Below are 25,698 nucleotides of genomic sequence, written 5' to 3' on the forward strand. Positions count from 1 at the left end.
ATCACACTCTTTGCCTTCATGGAACTTAAAATCGAGAGGAAGGTGCACTGATATATATGAAAAACTATGTATTAGTACAAAGCATTATGGAAGGACAAAGAAAAGGAAGGTAACACAGAATTTTTGTTGTTCCAGAAGGGCTTCATATATGATGTGCCAACTAAGCTGGGCCCTGAGGATAAGAACGGGCTATTAAGCAAAAGAGGGCCAAAACAGTACTTCGGACAGAAGGGAAAACTTGGATGCCAGTCCCAGATGAAGAGCATTTGACCCCTGAAAGAACTGAGCAATAATCCCTCTAGCCCCCTTGTGGTGAAGTGATTTGGCAGGAAGCTAGAGACGTAAGCACAGACCAGATCATGAAAGGTCTTGCTTGAAAGCCATGTCAGAAAATGGGAATCTTATCCAAAGGATTTGGAGGGTTTTTACGACAGAATGACATGTTTGAATTTGGATTTGGCAAAGTTCATTCTGCGTGTAGGATGGATTGAAGGAGGGCAATCAAGAATGTTGATGACGACAGGACCAGTTGTAGTCATTGAGGGGAATGATGGCGGTGGCCAGCGTAATGGGAATAGGGATGAAGAGCTGGTCTTGAATTTAGGAGACAGAACCCATAGAGCTTAGTGTTAAACTGGATGTGGACGGGTGAGCAAAGGAAAGGTAGGCGACCTCCAGGTTCTAGCTTGGGGGACTTAGTGAATATTAGGACTATTCTTTGACTGAGGGCATATGGTCCAAATAGTATGTATGAGGGGCTAAGCCCTAAGTTCTGTTTTAGGCATAAGAAGTCTGTGAGGTCTATGGGGACATTTAGGTGAATACATCTAGAGGCAATTTAATGTACAGGTTTGAAGCTGCAGAGAGAACTGCTAAAGATATATATTCATGTGTAATCAGGATATAGATGATAAGTGGAGAATTAAAATATCAATGCTATAAACCTAACATTTGGAAACAACGAAATGTTAAAAAGTAAGGAACTACCAAGAACAAAACTGACATATCTACTCTCAGTCATTAAGAATTGGTTTAATGAAAAGTTAATAATACCATGAGATACTATGAGACAAAATGAGATACTATCTTGAAGTATACATACATATATATATATATATCCTATTCACAGAAAGCCAAAATATTAAATATACATCTGAAAAAGAAAGATGAGAGAATGAAAGATACCTAATTATTAATAGTATTAGTCTTTGGGAACTTGGTAACTATGGATAACAATGTTTTTTTAAAATACATATATTATTTGTACTTTTCTATAATGTAGCATTGTATATATAATAAGCCATGATTTTCAATAGAAAGTACATCATAAAATGTTAGATTTTTTTGCATTGTATTTGATTTTACAAGAATATTTGCAAGTTACAGTGTCATCATAAAAGAGATTTTACAAGGTTGTTTGCTCGGTAGAATTTCTCAGTAGACATTGATACAAAATGTAGTTGTAAATTTAATCATTTGTGTCCCACCCAGACAAAAGCAGCATATATAATGGGGAAAATACTCTAGTAGATGTCAGTAGAGAGATTTCAACCAAGTCTGCTCCATAGAGCTCTTTAGCAAGTTGTTGAACCTCTGAGGGCCTCGCTTGCTTCTAGGATAAGAGAATTGGCCCAGATTTTATCGAAGATGAACTCCCACTCTATTTTGCCTGAGTCAAGGTCACATAGAAAAAGTTGTATCAAACCATGTTCCCGTTAAGTCAGCCCATATTTATTCAGATATATGACTAAATGGTCACAGTCTGAGTGTTTGTTTAAATGTGACCTGACATCTAATGGAAGTGTATTTATTTCGGAGAGAATTTAGTGTCTGTTCCTTATGTTTTTGTTTCCCCTCTTTTGTTGCTCGTTTTTGTCATGAAAAGATTGAAAGTCCCTGCTGTGTTAACGTGTAGAACATAAAACGCCAAGCTCTTCCTGAAAGGTAATTTTCCAAGAATGAAAAATATGAGAATGGTGTTGGATTGTTTGGTTTTCTGTCATTCAGTGTTGCGTTAAAACAACCATTCTTCCATAACCATGAATGGCCTCACTCTTAAACTGTCAGTTACAAGTGAAAAGTGATAACACGCTGAAAGCAAAGCCTTTCCCAATTCCCACTAGGTTTTCAGATGAATTTGAAACCTAATCAATGGCCCACACTCATACTTAAATGTATCCATTATGGGGGGAAAACTTAAACAATTTTTAAGCTCCATCTTGAACACCGTTTTCAATAAAATATTACCCTTTTAATTTTACATTTTAAAATGAATAATTTTTATCAACCTTACAGTCTAATTTTTTCCATTTCCCCCCCTAGGGACATATTTGTTTGTTTTTGTCCTGATTGATTAATTTCAATATACTAGAAGTTAGACACCATGAAGTAAAATCTAGATGTTGCCATAGTTTAGTTTACAGAGCCTTTTATATGCCTTCACTGGAATAGAAAAGTGTGTGTGTGTGTGTGTGTGTGTGTGTGTTCTGATTCAAACTGTTTATTTAAGAACACATTTTAAAATGTTGAAAAAGCAAAACAATAAAAATTTAAATCATCAGTAATCCCACCACACATAGAAAACCATTGGGCTAAATTTGGCCTCTTACTTTACAATCCCTTTGGACAAACTGTTATTACGGGAACAGGCGTCTCATGCTGAATCTGATTGCACGTTGCTTGTTTCCACTAAGGGACAAGGCACCATCAGAACTAGTATAAAATCTCTGGCTTTGACCCAATTTCAGAATTCAGTTTTGCAGATGACTCAAGCAAGAGCTGAAATAGTGGATGATTTAAAAAACCCAAACAACAAAACAACTTCCCCTGTGGTCTTGGGAGAAATGTCAATTGTGTTAGTGTGGCTAAAAGAAAATAACTCCTTCTTCCATATTAGAACAAACATCGTTTCTTCCTCATTGAAAGCATGCACATGGAATTACTTTAAACTGGCCTTAGGGCTCATGCTATAAACCAAGACATCCGTCTTTCTTTGATATGCTGATTACTCTGTGTCTACGTCTCAGAAAACTTAAAGGAAGGTGCATAGAAATAAGAGATGTTAGAGCCAAGTAGGTCCAATAGTTTAGTACAAATGTCAAAGTCAACTCTTCCAACTGTGAGTTACAAGGAAAATGATATTTAACTCTGCATAACTCTTCAACTGCCATTCCATGCACTCATGGCAGACGTGTGCACGTACAATGACCTCAGTTGGAATGCCTTCCCCAAGTGTTCTCCTTTTCAACTCCTACACCTGAACTATGCTGAAATGTAACCCTCCGCAAGATGCCTGCCACAGACCATCCCAAGGAAAGTTAGGCTTTCTCTCCTCTGTGCCCTGTGACATTTTGTTTATACTTCCAGTATACTGGTAGCATGCTTGTCATTGTTCTGTAATTATTTGTCTCTAATTTAATCTGAGAACTCCTTGAGGAAATTAACTATGTCTTAGTGTTTGTTGTTGTTGGTTTTTTGGCTGTGCTGTATGGGACGCCGGATCTTAGTTCCCTGACCCAGGGATCGAACCCGTGCCCCCTGCAGTGGAAGTGTGGAGTCTTAACCACTAGACCACCAGGGAAGTCCCCTCAGTTATCTTTCAACTCAATGTCCAGTACCTAGAACACGGTCTAACCTGAGTGCATATGTACCCATATGTCAATTTAATAAAAAGATTGAATATATTAAGGTAAATTGTGATAAGCTGGGGAATGATGAATGTGCTTTTATAAGCTCTACTGAATTCTGAAGTTTCTTGTGTGAGGAACTAAGAAGGTCTCTTCAGATTCCTTTGAATGCATTGAAGTGTTGTTTACCATCTACTCTGCAGAATTTAAGATCTGCTCAATGGAACAATATCTTAGACCATGCATGAGAATGACACAGGTGACATGAACTATGCACATGCAGTGATATAAAGCATTTCCATTTTTATTAGAGGTTGGGAAGAAGGCAGATAATTTCTGAGTTTAAAAAAAGGTTTTATTGGGGCCTAGGGGAAGAGTCTGGGTTTCATAAATCGCATTAAATATTTGGTATGTAAAATTCCGGCTGTTCTGCATTAAATGGATACAGTGCATCCCCCATCTAATTAAGTAACCGTATGGAGACAAGTCATACTTACATAAACAAAAGCAGAGAACCCAGCTCTATTGTGTTGTCTTAGATTATGTAACTTGGTTTCCCTGGTATGGCTTTCTGCTCTGACTTGGATATTGCCGTAGACCAAATACGCTCCCAGACATTGAATGGAATTTAAAGAGCTATTTCTAAGGTGACTTGCTTCATTTAAATATTGCAGTGAGGGGGGCCCTGGAATACTATGCAGTTTCCTACATTTAATAACTGCTTGCCTGTTAAAGCCAGTAGTTTTGGGATGTGGCCAACAGGAAATCCATTGTGTATTATTACACTGCTTTGCAGGATAACCATGAGCCTGGCGTATGGTTTAACCATTCACTACGTGTTTACTGAATAGATAAATGCCTCACAGCATGTTTTCCGAGTTTTTGACCTAACACGATTGCTCTAACATACATATGGGTAGCAAAGAGTAAAGATAGTTTATAAACAGTTCATATCATGAGGGCACTGGGATGAAAATAATAACCATCACAAAAATTGAAATATAAATTTTAGGGTAATAAGTTTTAGAATGGAAATCTAGATCATAATTATAATTCTCTCTCCTTTGTTTGCAGTTCTTTATCTAGGCAATGATGCTGATGGCATTGGTAGTGGTGGCAAATTAAATTTATGTAACATTTTATCATTTACTATATTTTTTATATATATTATCTCACTTTACCATCACAAAATACTAATACATTTTTATCACCCCTTTTATGGATGAGAAAAATGGAACCTCAGTATTAAGTTACCCAAGGTAATAGAGTTGAACCAGACTTTATTTTATTTATTTATTTATTTTGCGGTACGTGGGCCTCTCACTGCTGTGGCCTCTCCCGTTGCGGAGCACAGGCTCCGGATGTGCAGGCTCAGCGGCCGTGGCTCACGGGCCCAGCCGCTCCGCGGCATGTGGGATCTTCCCGGACTGGGGCATGAGCCCGTGTCCCCTGCATCGGCAGGCGGACTCCCAACCACTGTGCCACCAGGGAAGCCCTGAACCAGACTTTAAATCAGGTTACTTGATCCTAGAGTTCTCTGGTTTTACCGGATTTAGACTTTGCTTTATGGCCGGGTCATTGCTTGGACTTGGGAACAAACCTGCATGTTTTGTACCAGTGAGAAGATAAGAGTACTTTGGAGATAGAAGAGAAAAAAAGAAATGAAATGTATTTCAAAGTACTGTTGGCAAAAAAGTATGAAAAGAATTTAGAATTCCTCAAAGTCTGTTGAAGGTCAATATCATTTATACTCTAACCTCATGGAGTGCCAGCATCCTTCACTGATGGTCCAAGGGTTTGTGACTCCCAATTTGAAATGACTTTGGGCTCCAGTGTACCCAGTCCCATTACAAATTTCACATTTCAGACAGTTCAACATTGGCAGTTTTATATGGTTAAAAACATGATGGAGTGAAAAAGCCCCAGTTCCAGTCCCTTTATTTTTGCTGAACTGTGTCCTTGTATTTTATATTCCTTGTATTTTATTTATATATATATATATATATAATTCCTTGTATTTTATATATATATTCCTTGTATTTTAATTGGAGTTTTAGTGGTTAAATATTCCTGCTTAAAAGAGATGAAACTATTTCTAAGTGCAATGTTGAAAAATCCTTCTCATTATTTTATTCTCAAACAGGCTTATTCTTTGACTTCTTTTTCTGTTCCTGACTTTAGAAAGGATGCCTAGTCAGTTGAATATAATTAGTTGAGTACTTGCTGTGCGATTCTCTCCAAAATATTTTCTCAAGACCCTCTCTAGGTGTGTCCATAACACACCCATGCTGACCTGGAATTACAGTCCAGCCAAAGGGATCACTGAGCGATCTTTAAGATGAATATTAGACTTACCTTGTGGTTCCTTGCCACTCTTTTGGTTTTATGAACTGCACATAATTGCCATAAGACAGGCACTCACTAAATGACCCTATTGCGCTTCTAAGGGTCCATTCACTTGAACTGAAATGGAATTGTGAGGTGTTTCAGTCAGATCTGTGTTCAGATTCTTACTAAGCTACATAATGTTAGACAAGACACGTAACCGAAGTGTTTTCTCAAATGCAAAAGGGGGTCCTCGCTGTCCCCACCTTGGAGTGATAGTGTCAAACTTAAATGACTTAATCCATGTAGAAGCCTCATTACCATAACCTGTAACCATTCAGTAAGTGGCAGCTCTTATTTTTCTCTCTGCTAACATAGTTTCCATGTTTTTTTAGCTTCCCCAAAACTACTTAACACTGAGTGCATTGGGATTTAATAGTGAAGCTTGGCGCTCTGTCTTTAAGAAGGTAGATCTGGGGCTTCCCTGGTGGCACAGTGGTTGAGAGCCCACCTGCCGACGCAGGGGACACGAGTTCGTGCCCCGGTCCGGGAAGATCCCACATGCCGCAGAGCGGCTGGGCCTGTGAGCCATGGCCGCTGAGCCTGCGCGTCCGGAGCCTGTGCTCCACAACGGGAGAGGCCACAACAGTGAGAGGCCCGCATACCACAAAAAAAAAAAAACAACATAGATCTGGTGTATCAGTGAGGAGTATTTTCTGCAAAAACAGAAAACCTGATTTAAAAATAACAAATTATCTGGAGATATATGCCTCCTGGTGTGTGTTCAGCCTCTTTGTTGTCAGAGCTGGTATCTCTGTGTCCTTCTTCAACTTTTCCTTGTGATCTTCCCCAGTTAAGACAGAAACAAAAAAATACGTCGATACCCACCACATTTATTCCTTTTATCAGGAAAATAAAAGCTATCTCAGAAAGTTCTGTTTATCACGCATTTGCCATCGAGGGGTGTCACGTGGCCATTCCCACCTGCGAAAAGTAAACTCAGTCCGTGACTTTTCATGCCTCTGCCAGGTGGGAGAAGGCAGTTGGCAGGTCAGTCAGCAGCATTTCTCACACCAGGTTTAAAACTATAATCTGAATTATAGAGCAGTGGCCAATGTATTGCAATTACAAGTAAATTTACCTTGAAGCCCAAAATACCCATTCAGTCTTCCATAAAACCATTTATTAAAGTAAGTCATCACCACTACCCCACACCCCAGTCCCCTCCAAAGGATGGGATTTGTCAGCAACTTTTAAAAAAAAATTTTATTGAAGTATAGTTGATTTATAATGCTATGTTAATTTCTGCTATACAGAAAAGTGATTGTTACACGTATGTATTTTTCATATTCTTTTCAATTACGGTTGTCATCAAATTTAAAAAAAAATTTTTTTTATACACTAGGTTCTTATTAGTTATCCATTTTATACATGTTAGTGTATACATGTCAATCCCAATCTCCCAATTGATCCCACCATCCCCGCCCCCAGCCACTTTCCCCCCTTGGTATCCATACGTTTGTTCTCCACATCTGGGTCTCTATTTCTGCCCTGCAAACCGGTTCATCTGTACCATTTTTCTAGGTTCCACATATATGCATTAATATACGGTATTTGTTTTTCTCGTTCTGACTTACTTCACTCTGTATGACAGTCTCTAGATAGATCCACGTCTCTACAAATGACCCAATTTCGTTCCTTTTTATGGCTGAGTAATATTCCATTGTATATATGTACCACATCTTCTTTATCCATTCATCTGTCAGTGGGCATTTAGGTTGCTTCCATGATGTGGCTATTGTAAAGGGTGCTGCAGTGAACATTGGGGTGCATGTGTCCTTTTGAATTATGGTTTTCTCTGGGTATATGCCCAGTAGTGGGATTGCTGGGTCATCCGGTAGTTCTCTTTTTAGTTTTATAAGGAACCTCCATACCGTTCTCCATAGTGGCTGTATCAATTTACATTCACACCAACAGTGCAAGAGGGTTCCCCTTTCTCCACACCCTCTCCAGCATTTGCTGTTTGCAGATTTTCTGATGATGCCCATTCTAACTGGTGTGAGGTGATACCTCATTGTAGGTTTTTTTTCAATTTTTTTTTTCAATTTTTTTTTTTTTTTTGCTGTACATGGGCCTCTCACTGTTGTGGCCTCTCCTGTTGCAGAGCACAGGCTCCGGACGCGCAGGCTCAGCGGCCATGGCTCACGGGCCCAGCCGCTCTGTGGCATGTGGGATCCTCCTGGGCCGGGGCACAAATCCGTGTCCCCTGCATCGGCAGGCGGACTCTCAACCACTGCGCCACCAGGGAAGCCCCCTCATTGTAGTTTTGATTTGCATTTCTCTAATAATTAGTGATGTTGAGCAGCTTTTCATGTGCTTCTTGGCCATCCGTATGTCTTCTTTGGAGAAATGTCTATTTAGGTCTTCTGCCCATATTTGGATGGGGTTGTTTGTTTATTTAATATTGAGCTACATGAGCTGTTTATATTTTTTGGAGATTAATCCTTTGTCCGTTAATTCGTTTGCAAATATTTTCTCCCATTCTGAGGGTTGTCTTTTCATCTTGTTTGTAGTTTCCTTTGCTTTGCAAAAGCTTTTAAGTTTCATTAGGTCCCATTTGTTTATTTTAGTTTTTATTTCCATTACTCTAGGAGGTGGATCAAAAAAGATCTTGCTGTGATTTATGTCAGAGTGTTCTTCCTATGTTTTCCTCTAAGAATTTTATAGTGTCCGGTCTTACATGTAGGTCTCGAATCCATTTGGAGTTGATTTTTGTGTATGGTGTTAGAGAGTGCTCTAATTTCATTCTCTTACATGTAGCTGTCCAATTTTCCCAGCACCACTTATTGAAGAGGCTGTCTTTTCTCCATTGTATATCCTTGCCTCCTTTGTCATAGATTAGTTGACCATAGGTGCATGGGTTTATCTCTGGGCTTTCTGTCCTGTTCCATTGATCTATATTTCTGTTTTTGTGCCAGTACCATATTGTCTTGATCACTGTAGCTTTTTAGTATAGTCTGAAGTCAGGGAGCCTGATTCCTCCAGCTCCGTTTTTTGTTCTCAAGATTGCTTTGGCTATTCGGGGTCTTTGGCGTTTCCGTACAAATTGTGAAATTTTTTGTTCTAGTTCTGTGAAAACTGCCATTGGTAGTTTGATAGGGATTGCACTGAATCTGTAGATTTTTTTGGGTAGTATAGCCATTTTCACAATGTTGTTGCTTCCAGTCCAAGAACATGGTATATCTCTCCATCTATTTGTATCATTTTTAATTTCTTTCAGCAGTGTCTTACAGTTTTCTGCATACAGGTCTTTTGTCTCCCTAGGTAGGTTTATTCCTAGGTGTTTTATTCTTTTTGGTGCAATGGTAAATGGGAGTGTTTCCTTAATTTCTCTTTCAGAGTTTTCATCATTAGCATGTAGGAATGCAAGAGATTTCTGTGCATTAATTTTGTATCCTGCAACTTTACCAAATTCATTGATGAGCTCTAGTAGTTTTCTGGTGGCATCTTTAGGATTCTCTATGTATAGTCATGTCGTCTGCAAACAGTGACAGTTTTACTTCTTCTTTTCCAATTTGTATTCCTTTTATTTCTTTTTTTCTCTGATTGCCATGGCTAGGACTTACAAAGCTATGTTGAATAATAGTGGTGAGAGTGGACATCCTTGTCTTGTTCCAGATCTTAGAGGAAATGCTTTCAGTTTTTCACCATTGAGAATGATGTTTGCTGTTGGTTTGTCATATATGGCCTTTATTATGTTGAAGTAGGTTCCCTCTATACCCACTTTCTGGAGAGTTTTTAATCATAAACGGGTGTTGAATTTTGTCAAAAGCTTTTTCTGAATCTATTTTAGATGATCATATGGTTTTTATTCTTCAATTTGTTAATATGGTGTATCACTGATTGATTTGTATATATCGAAGAATCCTTGCATCCGTGGGATAAATCCCACTTGATCATGGTGTATAATCCTTTTGATGTGTTGTTGGATTCTGTTTGCTAGTATTTTGTTGAGGATTTTTGCGTGTATATTCATCAGTGATATTGGTCTGTAATGTTCTTTTTTTGTTGTATGTTTGTCTGCTTTTGGTATCAGGGTGATGGTGGCCTCATAGAATGAGTTTGGGAGTGATCCTTTTTCTGCAGTTTTTTGGAAGAGTTTTAGAAGGATGTGTGTTAGCTCTTCTCGAAAATTTTGATAGACTTTACCTGTGAAGCCATCTTGTCCGGATATTTGGTTGTTGGAAGATTTTTAATCACAGTTTCAATTTCATTACTTGTGATTTGTCTGTTCATATTTTCTATTTTTTCCTGGTTCAGTCTTGGAAGGTTATACCTTTCTAAGAATTTGTCCATTTCTTCCAGGTTGTCCATTTTATTGGCAGAGAGTTGCTTGTAGTGGTCTCTTAGGATGCTTTGTAGTTCTGTGGTGTCTGTTGTAACTTCTCCTTTTCATTTCTAATTCTATTGATTTGAGTCCTCTCCCTCTTTTTCTTGATGAGTCTGGCTAATGGTCTATCAATTCTGTTTATCATCTCAAAGAACCAGCTTTTAGCTTATTGCTCTTTGTTATTATTTTCTTTGTTTCTATTTCATTTATTTCTGCTCTGATATTTATGATTTCTTTCCTTCTGCTCACTTTGGGTTTTGTTTGTTCTTCTTTCTCTAGTTCCTTTAAGTGTAAGGTTAGATTGTTTGAGATTTTTCTTGTTTCTTGAGGTAGGCTTGTATTGCTATAAACCTCCCTCTTAGAACTGCTTTTGCTGTGTCCCATAGGTTTTGGATCATCGTGTTTTCATTGTCATTTGTGTCTAGGTATTTTTGATTTCCCTTCTGATTTCTTCACTGATCTCTTGGTTATTTACTAACGTAATGTTTAGCCTCCATTTTTTGGTTCTTTTTATATTTTTCTCCCTGTAATTGATTTCTAATCTCATAGTGTTGTGGCCAGAAAAGATGCTTGATATGATTTCAGTTTTCTTAAATTTACTGAGACTTGATTTGTGACCCAAGAAGTGATCTATCCTGGAGAATGTTCTGTGTGCACTAGAGAAGAAAGTGTAATCTGCTGTTTTTGGATGGAATGTCCTATAAATATCAATTAAATCTATCTTGGTTTATTGTGTCATTTAAAGCTTGTTTCCTTACTAAGTTTCTGTTTGGATGATCTGTCCATTGGTGTAGTGAGGTGTTAAAGTCCCCCACTATTATTGTGTTACTGTCGATTTCCTCTTACAGCTGTTAGCAGTTGCCTTATGATTGATGTGCTCCTATGTTGGGTGCATATATATTTATAATTGTTATATCTTCTTCTTGGATTGGTCCCTTGATCATTATGTAGTGGCCTTCCTTGTCTCTTGTAACATTCTTCATTTTAAAGTCTATTTTATCTGATATGTGTATTGCTACTCCAGGTTTCTTTTGATTTCCATTAGCATGGAATATCTTTTTTCTGTCCCCTCACTTTCAGTCTGTATGTGTCTCTAGGCCTGAAGTGGGTCTCTTGTAGACAGCATATATATGGGTCTTGTTTTTGTATCCATTCAGCGAGCCTGTGTCTTTTGGTTGGAACATTTAATCTATTCACGTTTAAGGTAATTATCGATATGTATGTTCCTATTACCATATTCCTAACTGACTTGGGTTTGTTTTTGTAGGTCCTTTTCTTCTCTTGTGTTTCCCACTTAGAGAAGTTCCTTTAGCATTTGTTGTAGAGCTGGTTTGGTGGTGCTGAATTTTCTTAGCTTTTACTTGTCTATAAAGCTTTTGATTTCTCCATCAAATCTGAACGAGATCCTTGCTGGGTAGAGTAATCTTGTTTGTACGTTCTTCACTTTCATCACTTTAAATATGTCATGCCATTCCCTTCTGGCTCATAGAGTTTCTGCTGAGAAATCAGCTGTTATCCTTATGGGAGTTGTCTCGTATATTATTTGGCATTTTTCCCTTGTTGCTTTCAATAATTTTTCTTTGTCTTTAGTTCTTGCCAATTTGACTACTGTGTGTCTTGGCGTGTTTGTCCTTGGGTTTATCCTGTATGGGACTCTCTGTGTTTCCTGGACTTGGGTGGCTATTTCCTTTCCCATGTTGGGGAAGTTTTCGATTCTAATCTCTTCAAATATTTTCTTGGGTCCTTTCTCTTCTCCTTCTGGGACCCCTATAATGCGAATGTTGTTGCATTTAATGTTGTCCCAGAGGTCTCTTATGCTGTCTTCATTTCTTTTCATTCTTTTTTCTTTATTCTGTTCCACAGCAGTGAATTCCACCATTCTGTCTTCCAGGTCCCTTATCCGTTCTTCTGCCTCAGTTATTCTGCTATTGATTCCTTCTGGTGTAGTGTTCATTTCAGTTATTGTATTGTTCATCTCTCTTTGTTTGCTCTTTAATTCTTCTAGGTCTTTGTTATACATTTCTTGCATCTTCTCGATCTTTGCCTCCATTATTTTTCCGAGGTCCTGGATCATCTTCACTATCATTTTTCTAAATTCTTTTTCTGGCAGGTTGCCTATCTCCGCTTCATTTAGTTGTTTTTATGGGGTTTTATCTCGTTCCTTCATCTGATCCGTAGCCCTCTGCCTTTTCATCTTGTCTATCTTTCTGTGAATGTGATTTTTGTTCCACAGGCTGCAGGATTGTAGTTCTTCTTGCTTCTGCTGTCTGCTCTCTGATGGATGAGGCTGTCTAAGAGGCTTGTGCATGTTTCCTGATGGGAGGGACTAGTGGTGGGTAGAGCTGGCTGTTGCTCTGGTGGGCCAAGCTCAGTAAAACTTTAATGTGCTTGTCTGCTGATGGGTGAGGCTGGGTTTCCTCCCTGTTGGTTGTTTGGCCCGAGGCGACCCAGCACTGGAGCCTACCCAGGCTCTTTGATGGGGCTAATGGCGGACTCTGGGAGGGCTCACGCCAAGGACTACTTCCCAGAACTTTTGCTGCCAGTGTCTTTGTCCTCACGGTGAGACACAGCCATGCCCCCCCTCTGCAGGAGACCCTCCAGCACTAGCAGATAGGTCTGGTTCAGTGTCTTATGGGGTCACTGCTGCTTCCCCTGGGTCCCTATGCGCACACTACTTTGTGTGTGCCCTCCAAGAGTGGAGTCTCTGTTTCCCACAGTCCTGTCATACTCCTGCAATCAAATCCCACTAGCCTTCAAAGTCTGATTCTCTAGGAATTCCTCCTCCCGTTGCCAGACCCCCAGGTTGGGAAGCCTGACGTGGGGCTCAGAACCTTCCCTCCAGTGGATGGACTTCTGTGGTTTGTGTTCTCCAGTTTGTGAGTCACCCACCCAGTAGATGTGGGATTTGATTTTTGTGTGATTGCGCCCCTCCTGCCGTCTCATTGTGGCTTCTCCTTTGTCTTTGGACGCGGGGTATCTTTTTTGGTGAGTTCCAGTGTCTTCCTGTTGATGATTGTTCAGCAGTTAGTTGTGATTCCAGTGCTCTCGCCAGAGGCAGTGAGAGCACGTCCTTCTCCTCCTCGATCTCGAACCAGTGAATCTGGTTGTCAGCAACTTCTACACCCCAGCTTGGAACTTCTGTTGGCAACTTCCCAGACTGATGGGTTAAGAAGGGGCTACTTTCCTGGGGTTGCAGCCTTTTTGTTGCAAGGGAGGCATGTGAAGGGCAGGGCACTGCTATACCAGCAGTTCAGGTCTGAGCCTGGTGAGGATCCTGGGGAGGGGAAGCGGGGAGAGGGATCTGTATAAGGCAAACAGCACTCCTAACACTTCACTATACATACAAAGCAAACAACAACAACAAAATGAAAATATGTAACTTTTCTATTGTCACTTACTGTATTTCATCTCTTAGGATGCAAACAAATGGTAATACATATAGAAATGTATACCCACAGTGTCTCACCTTTCCACTCTTACCCTCATAAATTGATTTTTTTGGTTATTTTTTGCTTTCCTGGACCCTGACCTGTTTCCTATACATACATGATATTAACATGGCCTCAGTAATAGTTAAGATAGAATGTTACATTCTGCCTTTTCTTCTTCCTTTGCACATTGATTGATTCTTTTGTAAATTGCTTTTCATTTTGTTTTAAATTGAAGTATAGTTAATTTACAATGGTGTGTTAGTTTCAAATGTGTAGCAAAGTGATTCAATTATACATATATATATATATTTTTGTTTTGTTTTGCTATGTACCTAGATTCCTTTCCATTATAGGCTATTACAAGTTATTGAGTATAGTTCTCTGTGCTATACTGTAGGTCCTTGTTGCTTACCTGTTTTATATACAGTAGTGTATATATGTTAATCCCAAACTCCTGATTTATCTCCCCTCACCCCATATTCCCTTTGGTAACCATGACTTTGTTTCCTGTGTCAGTGAGTCTTTCTGTTTTGTTAGATCGACTGATTCTTAATGGAGGGCCTCGAGGTCGCCGGGACACTTACAGCCAATTTTCCCGTTCCACTCTCCTGCTCTCTGTTTTAGATGAAGACTGAACTTGTTATTTTATCTAATGGGGTTTTACTAAAATAGCAGGAAGGTAACCTAATTGCTTTCAGATCTCTCTGTTTTGTGACTCAGATGGTTAAAACTCGATTTATTTTATCATCCAATACCTTTGTATGTCATTTTACTTAAACTGGTTAAATGTGGTCTCACTATTTACTTACAGATTGGTTTTTTGTGACCCACACCCCATGTCAGTAGTTACTTCTGACATTTAGGCATTGTTACTAATTAAGCAAAAACACCTCATACAGCATTTAGCACTTACACCCCTGTTCACTCAGGCTACCACCATGGGGTCTGCATATATTCTTTATCAGGTGACCCTTTTCTGCAACAGTGAATTACTTTGGACAGAACTCAAGCCCCTGATGGGAGTGTGAGCTGTTTGATGCCCACATAAAGTCTTCTAATACCTTTGTCATTTCCTCTAATGCATGGATTTACAGAAGCCTGAGGGGACTTGGTATTTATTGAAGATGGAAATTGCTGTGAGCAGTCAGTAACAGAATGAATTAATATGATACATTTTATGAAGTCCATTGTAAATATAATTTAAAACATTAAAAAGCACCCTCAGATTCTATCCTGAAATCCTTCTTATTCCATGTGATATGTACACATTTTATTTTCTGAGGGAGTTTATCTAACTTTTATAACTTAAACTGTTTGCTCTCTTATTATTTGGAATATTTGTGTTATGATGCTTTTTTGGCGTGTGTTAGCTTTTCTATTAACATAAGTTAACTTTTCTATTACAAATGCACTTGATAGCTTATAAATATCAAACTCTTTAATATGTGAGGCATTGCCCCCCCCAAGTTGATACATTTAATGAAAAAAAAAGTTTGGAGAATCAAACTATTGTGTTTAATTCATTTCAGTGGCATGACATAGTGCTTATGTATTCCCGTTGGCGAGCAGTCTTTTTCATAACTCAGTGTCTTTTATTTTCTTCCTTACGCAAACATATAATTATAGGCAGTCATTCCTCCTGTGTCCTAGTTTCCCCCCTTTTACATTTACTAATTCTCTCTACAGGTTCTTACAGCAGGACATTCCCCCTAATATCGTGAATATGTTTATCCTTGACAGTGCTTACTCATTTAGGTTATTGACTTGAGTGGGAATAATAAGAGGCTCTGTTTGTTCAGAATTGCATTGATGCCACCCAGAAAGCCGGGTTAGGACACAGGATGCACCTGGTCTCTAGGCTCTCTCCTGTTGAGCTAGATTGTTGTTCCAGTGGTTTCATTCGGTCCCTTTGTGCAGCTTAGCCCTAAAGACTGATTTGCTTTGAATGGGAGTAATCCTCTCTGGGGCATAGCTGATCTGGTTATTGAAATCTTTGCTTGCTTTGTTCTTTGGAATGGCCACGGGAAGGCACAAGATAGGGTTTCTCTTGGTTATGCTCCACATTGCTCAGCAGTTACATCTTTCTTCCCTTGACTTTGTGCTAGTTTCCTGGGACTTAAGTCCTTGCTAAATGGAGTGAAGAGACAATGAAGCCAGGTCTTGGCTTATGCTTTTTCCTTTTCATATTGTTTCTCTCCACTCGTCAGTTCCCTGTACTTGGGGAGACTCACATCTGTTTCTTCCCTTTGAACAGATGTAACTATAGATATTAAACTAAAAACTTATAGCTTGTAGTGATTTGTTTTAGTTCTTAACCTTAAAAGTGAGGTAGCTTTTGGGGTCAGGAGTGCTGGGCGTAAAGAATGATGGTCAAAGACAAGCAGAAGAAGTGTGTATTCCTTTTAGAAGGTTTAGTAACTTTGGGGAAGAAACGCTATCCAAGGTAGAATACCAGACAATCTCCAGAGTTTCATAGGTAAAGAAAGTGGACAGTTTGGAATCTTTGGGACATGTCTTATGATCGACCATCCTCCACCAACGTCACCATTATTTACACTTATTTATGGGAAAACCAAATCTATTCCCTCCATTATTTCAAAGTTTTGAGGCAGCTTGGGCCCCTCATTGAACACTTCGCCAGACTGAATCTTAAGATTTAGCCTGTCACCCCGCAGATGTTTATCTCAGGTCTTTCAGCAAAGGCAGATTCAAAACTGTAGTTTGAGAGGGTCTCCTATTCATTGTTGTCACTCGTCCGGTAATACTGAGTGTGTGTCTAAAGGTACCATATCATGCTAATTCAGTCTCTAGAAGATAATTCATCTGCACAGGCCTTACAAGCATGCTGTGTTAGGATACAGAGTTTTCCAGCACAGATCATTAAAGCAGGTTGTTCTTTTTGGCCTGATGTATGTGCTGCCAGTGTAGACTGTGTTCTGATATCTTCTTCAATTTCACAGGAACTGACAATGGCGAAGTCCTCCCTGAATCCATCCCATCAGCTCCTGGGACGCTGCCTCATTTCATAGAGGAGCCAGGCGATGCTTATATCATCAAGAGCAACCCCATTGCACTGAGGTGCAAAGCAAGGCCAGCCATGCAGATATTCTTCAAATGCAATGGCGAGTGGGTCCATCAAAATGAGCATGTCTCTGAGGAGAGTCTGGATGAGAGTTCAGGTAAGAACAGGAAGCAATCAGAACCACCTACGGCAGCTTCTCAGATTCTCACATTGTTATATGAGTGCTTAAGCCACCCCCATTACCTCATTTGAATGAGGTCATAGTAACATCATCTTTGGAATATCATGTACAGTCATATCTTTACATGACTCCACAGCTCCCTTGCCTAGTGTACTCCAGTATGGTAGAGTTTTTTATTTTCCTGCTCTATATAACTTTAAGACCTAATTTTGTATGGAAGTTAATATTCTCATTGGAAATAAAACCAGGCATTCACTGTTTTCATTTTTCTGAATTCTAAATACTTTTTCAAGACATAAATCCTTCACCAAACACCTTTTTTTTTTTTTTTTTTTTTTTTTTTGGTACGTGGGCCTCTCACTGTTGTGGCCTCTCCCATTGCGGAGCGGGCCTCTCACTGCTGTGGCCTCTCTCGTTGTGGAGCACAGGCTCCAGATGCGCAGGCTCAGCGGCCATGGCTCACGGGCCCAGCTGCTCTGCAGCACGTGGGATCCTCCCGGACCGGGGCACGAACCCGTGTCCCCTGCATCGGCAAGCGGACTCTCAACCACTGCGCCACCAGGGAAGCCCCACCAAACACCTTTTTAAGCAGCATAAATTCAGTTTCTCTCATCTTTCCTCCTGGATATTATTTTTGTGTGCTTCATTCTCCACAGTTGGTGGTTTCTGTGTCGTCTTTAAGTTCTTTTGATTACCGTGTAGTCATAGAGCCCAAATTAGAAGACCAAATTCGGATAGGATCTCCAGTATAAAAGAATTTCAGGACTATCATTATTGGCTTGGCTACTTTGGCTGATGAGGAGTTATGAGAATAGTGATCACACTAGCTAATGTTTGTTGAGCGCTTACTATATACCAGACCTTATCTAAGCATTTGATAGACATTATCTTACCGTCTTTTCAATAGCTCTCTGGGGTAAATAATGCTGTCACTGCGTTCTTATAGATAAGGAAACTGAGGCTCAAAGAAATTAAGTAAACTATGGGCTTGTGCTGGATCTGAAAGTAAGATCATTTGACTCAACTTTAAAAATTTATAACTTTTATATTTTAACATGTAACAGAAAGAGTATATGCTTTTGAACTTTGTCTCCTCACACTAACTGAAAATTTAGCCTCATCCTAAGTCCAGTCTGGTGTCACCCTAGGTTATTGATGTTATTAGTTCTGAACTTATTCACTAGATGTCAGATTCTGAATAAATCAAAAAGCCTGAGTATAATTAAGAAGTTTCAAGGTGGCTTAATTTATTAACTGTATACCAGTGCTGTTTAATACACTAGGCTAGGCCTTTCAGAGTATTCCAAGAAGGGTAAGAGGCAAACACTGATCTCTAGACCTTCATAGCAGCTAATAGGTATAAGACGAATACGCCTGTAAGTGCAGTACAAATGAAGTTATGATAAATGTCTGAAGAGAGGTAGATGGCACTAGGGAGGATTTTTTAGAAAACCGTGTCTAACTAGGGCTCTCAGGAAAGGTGTGGAAGCTATGGTATTTGAAAGGGACATTGATGAATATGTAATTCAGTTAGGCATAATTGATGCTAAACCCTATGGGGGAGTGAGGAGTCTCAGTGGGCAACATTAGCAATTGAAAGGTCAACATTAGCAAATGAAAGAAAGCTGAGTGTATGTTCCACACAGCTTGGTTTGCTTGAAATATGAAATAGATGTAGGAGACAGCAGCTGATAGCTGGAAAACAGCTCAATCAGTGGCATAAAAGACCTCAAATACCAGAGCAAGGAGTCTTTTAATTAATTTTATGGATATTTTGCTAATGGTGGGGGTTGATTATATCGACACATGGGAATGAAGTGGCTTTGAAGCTATGCTTCAGAAGATGAATCTAGCCAGAGGCCTTTGGAATGGTAAGGAGAAGTAGGAATGGGGAAGTTAGGAGGCTGGGATAATTCAGTTGAGAAAGTAAGGTCTGCTCCTGGAGCAATGGCCACAGAAATAAGAACTAGATATCTGATGTGAGAAACACTTCAACAAATCAGACTTAATAGCTGAATGAATAAATGAATGAATGGAGAAATAAAAACTAATCTTTTAACGGAAGCTAAAGGGTAGTCATCACATCAGCAAGGAGAAAAGTCTAAGATCATTGTTTGGACAAACTGCACTTGAAATACTTATGGGGTATAATGAAGAGATATAGATCTGGAACTTGGTAGAGTTCAGAGATAGAAAAGTAGATTAGGCAATCATCAATAAAGAATGAAGCCATGGATGTGGAAGAGTTGTCAAGAGAGAGTGGGTAATATGACAAGAAAATGGAGGTAGAGGCACACCTCCCTCAGGGTCAGGAAGGAGACACGTCAGCAGCCAGCAAAGAAGTGAGCAGGGTATGCTGCGTTCCAAAGCAAAAGGAGAAAATCATTTCATAAAGATCTTCAGGAATTACCCTGGCTCTACTTAGGAATCAATGAAGAAGGAGGCAGAGAACTAAACACATATATCAGCAGTGCTAAGCATTATGCAGTTCTGAGCTGATTCGTGTTTGTAGTATGAACGCATCAAAAGGTAGAGAAGCACCTAAAATCTTACCACAGTTCCCTATCCGTTCCACTTTGGAACTAGTATGAGGAAAAAACCAAAAGTGCTTGTTTTAGAGATGCTGTTCTTCAGACCAAAAGCATGCTTAGAACTTAGGAATCTTAAGTGTGCGAATGGGAAGGGATCTCAGTGGTAAACCTAACAGCCGTATTCTATTCATGAAATAAAAGGTTCCAGGAGATACAAGTATTCATGGTATAGTTCTTTCTAGAACCCAAGTCTCCTGATCTTCACTTTAGATACATTTCCTTGACACTGTAAGCCACCTTTACATACTTATTCCTGCGGTCTCCTTCCCAGTCAAAATATTGACACATTCCCTTACTGACATAAGGGTGGGTTTCAGCACCTGGCTCAGTATTTCCTGTCATGAATCTGTTCAGTGTTTAATTTCCCAAGTATATAATCCAATACTGTTCCATTGGAGTTTCTTTATTCCTGACCATTTCAGCCATCTCTCTAAGGGCCAATCCCTTATTCTATGTTGTGTTTCTGGCCCTGTTAAAGTTTATAACAACCAAAGGTATGGAGACATTTCCAGGATTCCAGGTATAGTTTCCTTCTTTAAAGAGGAATTTGGCAAAATCAAAGCAAAGGAAGAGGACAAATTGAATCTTGGTGCCAGGAAACTTTCTGCTTCTGTGCTCCCAAGGTTGGGATTTTGGAGAGACCTAGGTGGATTGACCTGGTGTTGGAGAGTTAAGTCACAAACAATAGCTATCTCACTTACCTTGGCATGCAGTCTTCCAAGAAGACACTTGGCGTTTTGGAAGAGAGCAGCAAAGGGAACAGCGTTTCCCATAGGAGCAAAACCCTATAGAACAATGGTAGAATATGAAAGGTTTATGTCTCGTATTCAGTTAGTCCAACCAGAGAGGGACTCAAATACTAGTGGCTCCATGGGGCTGTGTGTTTTATCCTCAGACATTGCTGCCCTAGATTTTGCCCAGTAATGAACTTAAAATAGCAGAACCCCTTAGGGTAAACTGCTCCAAATAAAAGATAGGAAGAACATTGAAAAATGATCAACTATTTTTTTATACCACTGCTAGAAAATCCTATATCCGTTCTCATTTAAAGACCTCTTGATAAGTATTGCAGGCCAATTTAACACTCTCCCCTCTTGTCATTTCACAACATTCTGTTTTGTTATTGCTTCTCCCTTTTAATTCCCTTAGCATTGCTGGGCAGCTCCATGTCTTGCAGATAGCAGCGTTGATTACATTCTCTGCCTCCATGAAAAAGACTCCCCTCTTGGCTTCCTTTAAAAAAAAAAAACAAGACCAATAAAAGTCTCAACTTTCAAAGGAACTGGGAAGAACAAAAAAAACATGAACGACAAAATCTGAAGAGATTATACACCGATTTAAAAAATAACCTGTTGAGAAAGAATTTTAACAGCTACTTTTTGGAAAAGAATTTAATAAGCACAACCATTTCTTCTAAGTCATTTTGACTGAATCAATAGGAAATGTCTCTCCCTAAAACTGTTTTTCTTCTGTGTGGTTAATGAAAATCACTGTCTACCACACACTGCAATTATGTTTCCTAAGCTCTGCAGTAATAGTGGAAAAGTGGAAACTGGAGCAAGATGAGTGGAGATATTAGACCCAAAACTAATGCATAAGTGTAATTAAGGTTGGAAACGAAATGGCCTCAGGTATTGAAAAATAGTTGCATTACTTCCCCTGGGTTCTTCAGCGTGGAGCTGGAGCATAGGGATTGACTACCTTTACAGCCTTAATGGCTTTTGATGGGGTCTGAAAAATAATTCCTGCCAGTCCAGTGGGAGGGAATGATACCGAGAGACCAAGGATAATGGGACCACGTTTGACCAGAGATAGAGAATGCTCCATGCTCTTTTAAGAAGTTGAAAGTAACTGCTTCAATATCTTTGGCCAACGTGGTCTCTATTTCTAAAATCCTAGAGAACTTTGATTCTTTTTACTTAGAGGTTTTCTTTCTTCACAGAACTAATGGGAAATGCATAGGACCTGGGAGTGCTGGGAGTCGACACAGAATCTTTTGTATTTCCAAATTGGAGCAATAAATCCTTTCAGTTGTTAAAGGCTGCACACTGCCTTTGGTCTTTCTGGCAATTTGGCCCCGTCCTCTAACAGTTCAAATAAGAAGAAAAAGGATTGTATGTTTTCATGCAATTTAGCTTGGAAAACCCAGAGCTAGAGTTCTTTCCTGCAGAAAGCACAATTTATTTGACGTGAGTTACTGTGTTTGCACAGACACGGCTATACCTCTTAGTCATGTACACTTTTAGTTCTCTGCACAAGCCGAGCGATCCTCTTCCATTTGTTCTGCCTCATTTCATTTGGAAATATGGGAAGTCTTCTTCCTTGTATTTTTCTTCTGTTAGCATCTGGAGTTGAGAGGCAATCCCAATTCAGGAATCATGCCCCTGAGAAAGGAAAGGAGTGGATTGTTCAATAATGCGCGCGCACACACACACACACACACACACACAGAGAGAGAGAGAGAGAGAGAGAGAGAGAGAAACAGCAACCAGCAAAACCCATCCTTGACAATCAGGATAATGTAGCCTGTGGGAAGCTTGAGTTATCAATAAGCTAAACCACTTCTTTACTGTTCAAGAAAAACGGAGTTCCCTGAACAAGCCTCCATGGCTTTTATTCTACCTCGGAGATACCAAAGTCTAATGAGCGAAATAACGCGTATTTCAATGTGTTATGGGAAAAGTCTCAACTCCAGTAGACTAATTTTTCTTCTTAAAGAATATCATTTCAGGGATTTCATTGTGTGTGATTTCCTTAAACAACTGGAGTCACTCTCTGGGAAGAAAAGGTTAATGGATTGTGTTGAGAAAAGGGAAAAGAGTAGAATAAAAAATGTATTAAATCTTTAAAGTTTGTATCTAAGAACTTCGCTCTGCTGGTGATGGGGATGTGAATATCGTATCCTCCAGAAAACCACTCATTTGAAGTTACCTCCAAAGATTCACAAATCACCGAGGTGCATTTGGGAAGCATATATTTGAGACCACAGAACACAGCAGTAATCCATCTCTGAAGTGTTCCATTTGACAGTTTGTGGGTTTAAAACCCACAACTGTAGAAACATTCTCCGACCCCACCCCAGATTTCATCCTGTTCATCACTCTGCTGCTCAGAGAGGACTGACATATTCTAAAAAGGTTTTCAGGAAAATATTATGAATTCCTTCCAAAAACTTGACAGAGCATGAAGACCTTGTGTCTAATTTAAGCCTTTCCTACAAAAAGAGACCGTTTACTATCATTTCATTCATAGCAGAGATAGAAGACAGCTAACCATTTATGCAATTTAATAACTTCCTAATACTGGCCAGAGATTTGTTCTAAACCCTAAACTCTTAAAGAGTGTCTTTGGACTTTTTTTTATAGTCTTCTCTGTTCATACAACATTTTAAATGTATTTTTTTTCTAATTTGAAGTGGGAATTATAAGGATATTTAAAAAAAGATGGTCTGGTGATTAAGAGTATGGATATTAGTGCAAGATGATACCTCCATTTTTTTTCTTTCTTTCTTTTTTTTTTTTTTTTTGCGGTACGCGGGCCTCTCACTGTTGTGGCCTCTCCCGTTGCGGAGCACAGGCTCCGGACGCGCAGGCTCAGCGGCCACGGCTCACGGGCCCAGCTGCTCCGCGGCATGTGGGATCTTCCCGGACCGGGGCACGAACCCGTGTCCCCTGCATCGGCAGGCGGACTCCCAACCATTGGGAAGCCCGATACCTCCATTTTTGAGATCTGGCTCTCCATTTACAGACTTTTTAAAGGTAGATAGTTCCTTAGCATCCTTTCACCTCGGTTTTCCCATGTATAAAATGGCAGTTACAAGTATATCTACCCCATGGAACTATAGCAGGGGTCGTAGAACCTAATATATATGACATACCTTGCTCAGGGTCTGGTGTATAGCAAGTACACTATCAAGGTTAGCCTTCAAAATGATAAATATAAAACTGCAATTTTTTTTTACATGGGGTAATTGGCTGGTGATTATGCTTCCAAAAACAAATAGAAAATTATGAACGTAATTACAGTTCCAGAAAGATAAAGGGGCTAGTACTATTAACAGGTAAATCATTGTCTTTCATAGAATGACATTTTATTTGCCTGTGGTTCACTCCCTCAGTTTACATTTCGTCTTTGTTATTCTCAGAGCCCCTGGCATCGCCATGGGAGATAGAATTGGTAGGATGTATGCCCTGATCTCGGGATGATCTACTAACAGGAAGTAGTTTTAGTGACTGCAGGAATGGAAAGCCATTGATTGGGGCAGCAGGGTTGGAAATCATGAGTGTGGTTCCCACAAGTTGTATGAGGTCTGAGTGAGTCATTCAGGGGATGCTGTCCCCTAACTGACCCTCCCCTCTCCACTTCTGCCTTTTGAGTTGCCCTTCTCTCTGTTATCAGCAACACTACCGAGTTCATTTGCTTTTCTCTGCCAGACATCTCTGTGCTGATTAATTTTAATCTCCAGTGAGGACGAAACTGGAGAGCTTGGGTGTATTCTTAGTTTCTGTACTTAAGACTGAACTTGCAGTGCTTCTGAGGAATATGTGGGGTGCTTATTATCCAGGGGAAACTAAGGAGTATTCATTAGGCATTGTGCCCGTTCAAAGGAGGACTATTTTTTTTTAATCAAAATACATTTGAATCTTGTTGCTAGGATGAAGTGGCAAAAGACATTTAGCCCTAATTAAGCATCTGCCAGTAAAATGGAATATGGTTCTGCCTTTTAATTATCTACATTTAATTTGCTACTTTCAGTAGCATGTTGGCTTGAAGACATCCAAGCTTCCCCCAAGAAATGGAGGCACAGTTCCCTGAACAGTTTTCTTGTATCTCAAAGTTTTAAAACTCCAAATAGGGATCAGATTCATGTGTCTTCACCAGAGCCTTGCCCTAGACACTGAGATAAATATTGGGTGAGGACAGAGCCTTCAGGTCAAAGGTAGGATGGCAACCGTTCCCAGAAGCTTTTGGTGATGCTGTGGAGAGGTTAGAAGCCCCTCTTGTGTGATCTTGTAGCAGTCTGTGCTTCTGTCATAGCAACTGTCGCATCACATTGGGACAAGTTGAAGTGTCCCCTCATCTAGCCTGCAAGATCCTTGAGGACAGGAATCTTGATCATTTACTTTGTCACAGTATCTTCAACACCTGGCAAAATGGCAAGCACATATGAGGCACTCAGTACAACTTTTTGAAAATAATATATGTTGTAAACTGTATGACATCTTTGATCTATTTCCTATTGGTACGGAACCTGCAGCAAAATAATAATTATAATAATAATAATAGCATGGTTTTAAGATGAAATAAGATAAGGTATGTGATGACATTAATAAAAGTAAAGGGCCATACAAATGGTATAATAATTAATCAGTAATGATATGTTATTCAAAATATGGGGGAACTTATTGTTCAAGCCTATTTTCTAGGCTCTAAACCTGGGCTAGTAAGAGACAAATGAAAAACATCTCCTTATGTAAGTGGTGGACTCACTTCTTCCAGCTGAGTGGACTGTTTTCCATCTTCTTAGGAAACAGTGGAGTAAGGTGGGCCTATCTCAGAGCCAAACCCAGGCATCAGTGGTACTGAGATACCTAAGGAGATGACGGTCTATTAGAGAAGGCTCTTGAATAGGAGATGGTTGCTTTTTTTCTTCTTTCTTTTTTTTTTTTTTGCGGTACGCGGGCCTCTCACTGCTGTGGCGTCTCCCGTTGCGGAGCACAGGCTCCGGACGCGCAGGCTCAGCGGCCATGGCTCACGGGCCCAGCTGCTCCGTGGCATGTGGGATCCTCCCAGACCGGGGCAGGAACCCGTGTCCCCTGCATCGGCAGGCTGACCCCCAACCACTGCGCCACCAGGGAAGCCCGGAGATGGTTGCTTTTCGTGGGCTGTTTGATTTTTTTTTTCTCTCTCCCCAAATTGAGCAAGGCCCCATGCTACTCATGAAGTTGTATTAGAATAGTTCTTTGGGGCTTTGTCTGTGGAAGCTAATTACATAGAACTATTCTCTGGGTTAATCCCCAATCATGAAACATCACAGTGCAAAAAAAAACCAGGCACGGAGTGGGTATAACACTGGGCTAAAATGGTCCAGGGAGACAGGCACAGCGACTAGCGTGAGAAAACAATTCACCA

At 39.9% G+C, this 25,698-nt stretch overlaps 1 protein-coding gene across 7 annotated transcripts in view; it reads left to right on the forward strand.

Annotated features, from left to right (window-relative positions):
- The window catches only part of UNC5D (unc-5 netrin receptor D), a 682,528-nt gene that overhangs the window by 321,771 nt on the left and 335,059 nt on the right, over positions 1 to 25,698 (forward strand). For all 7 annotated transcript variants that reach the window (XM_060291598.1, XM_060291597.1, XM_030833039.2 and 4 more), the window contains exon 2: positions 16,733 to 16,951. In XM_060291598.1, coding sequence (XP_060147581.1) covers positions 16,870 to 16,951 — 82 coding nt within the window. In that variant the 5' untranslated portion in view covers positions 16,733 to 16,869. The remainder of the gene's footprint in view (positions 1 to 16,732; positions 16,952 to 25,698) is intronic.

The sequence above is a fragment of the Globicephala melas genome, chromosome 21 (assembly GCF_963455315.2).
Source record: "Globicephala melas chromosome 21, mGloMel1.2, whole genome shotgun sequence".
Taxonomy (NCBI): Eukaryota; Metazoa; Chordata; class Mammalia; order Artiodactyla; family Delphinidae; genus Globicephala; species Globicephala melas.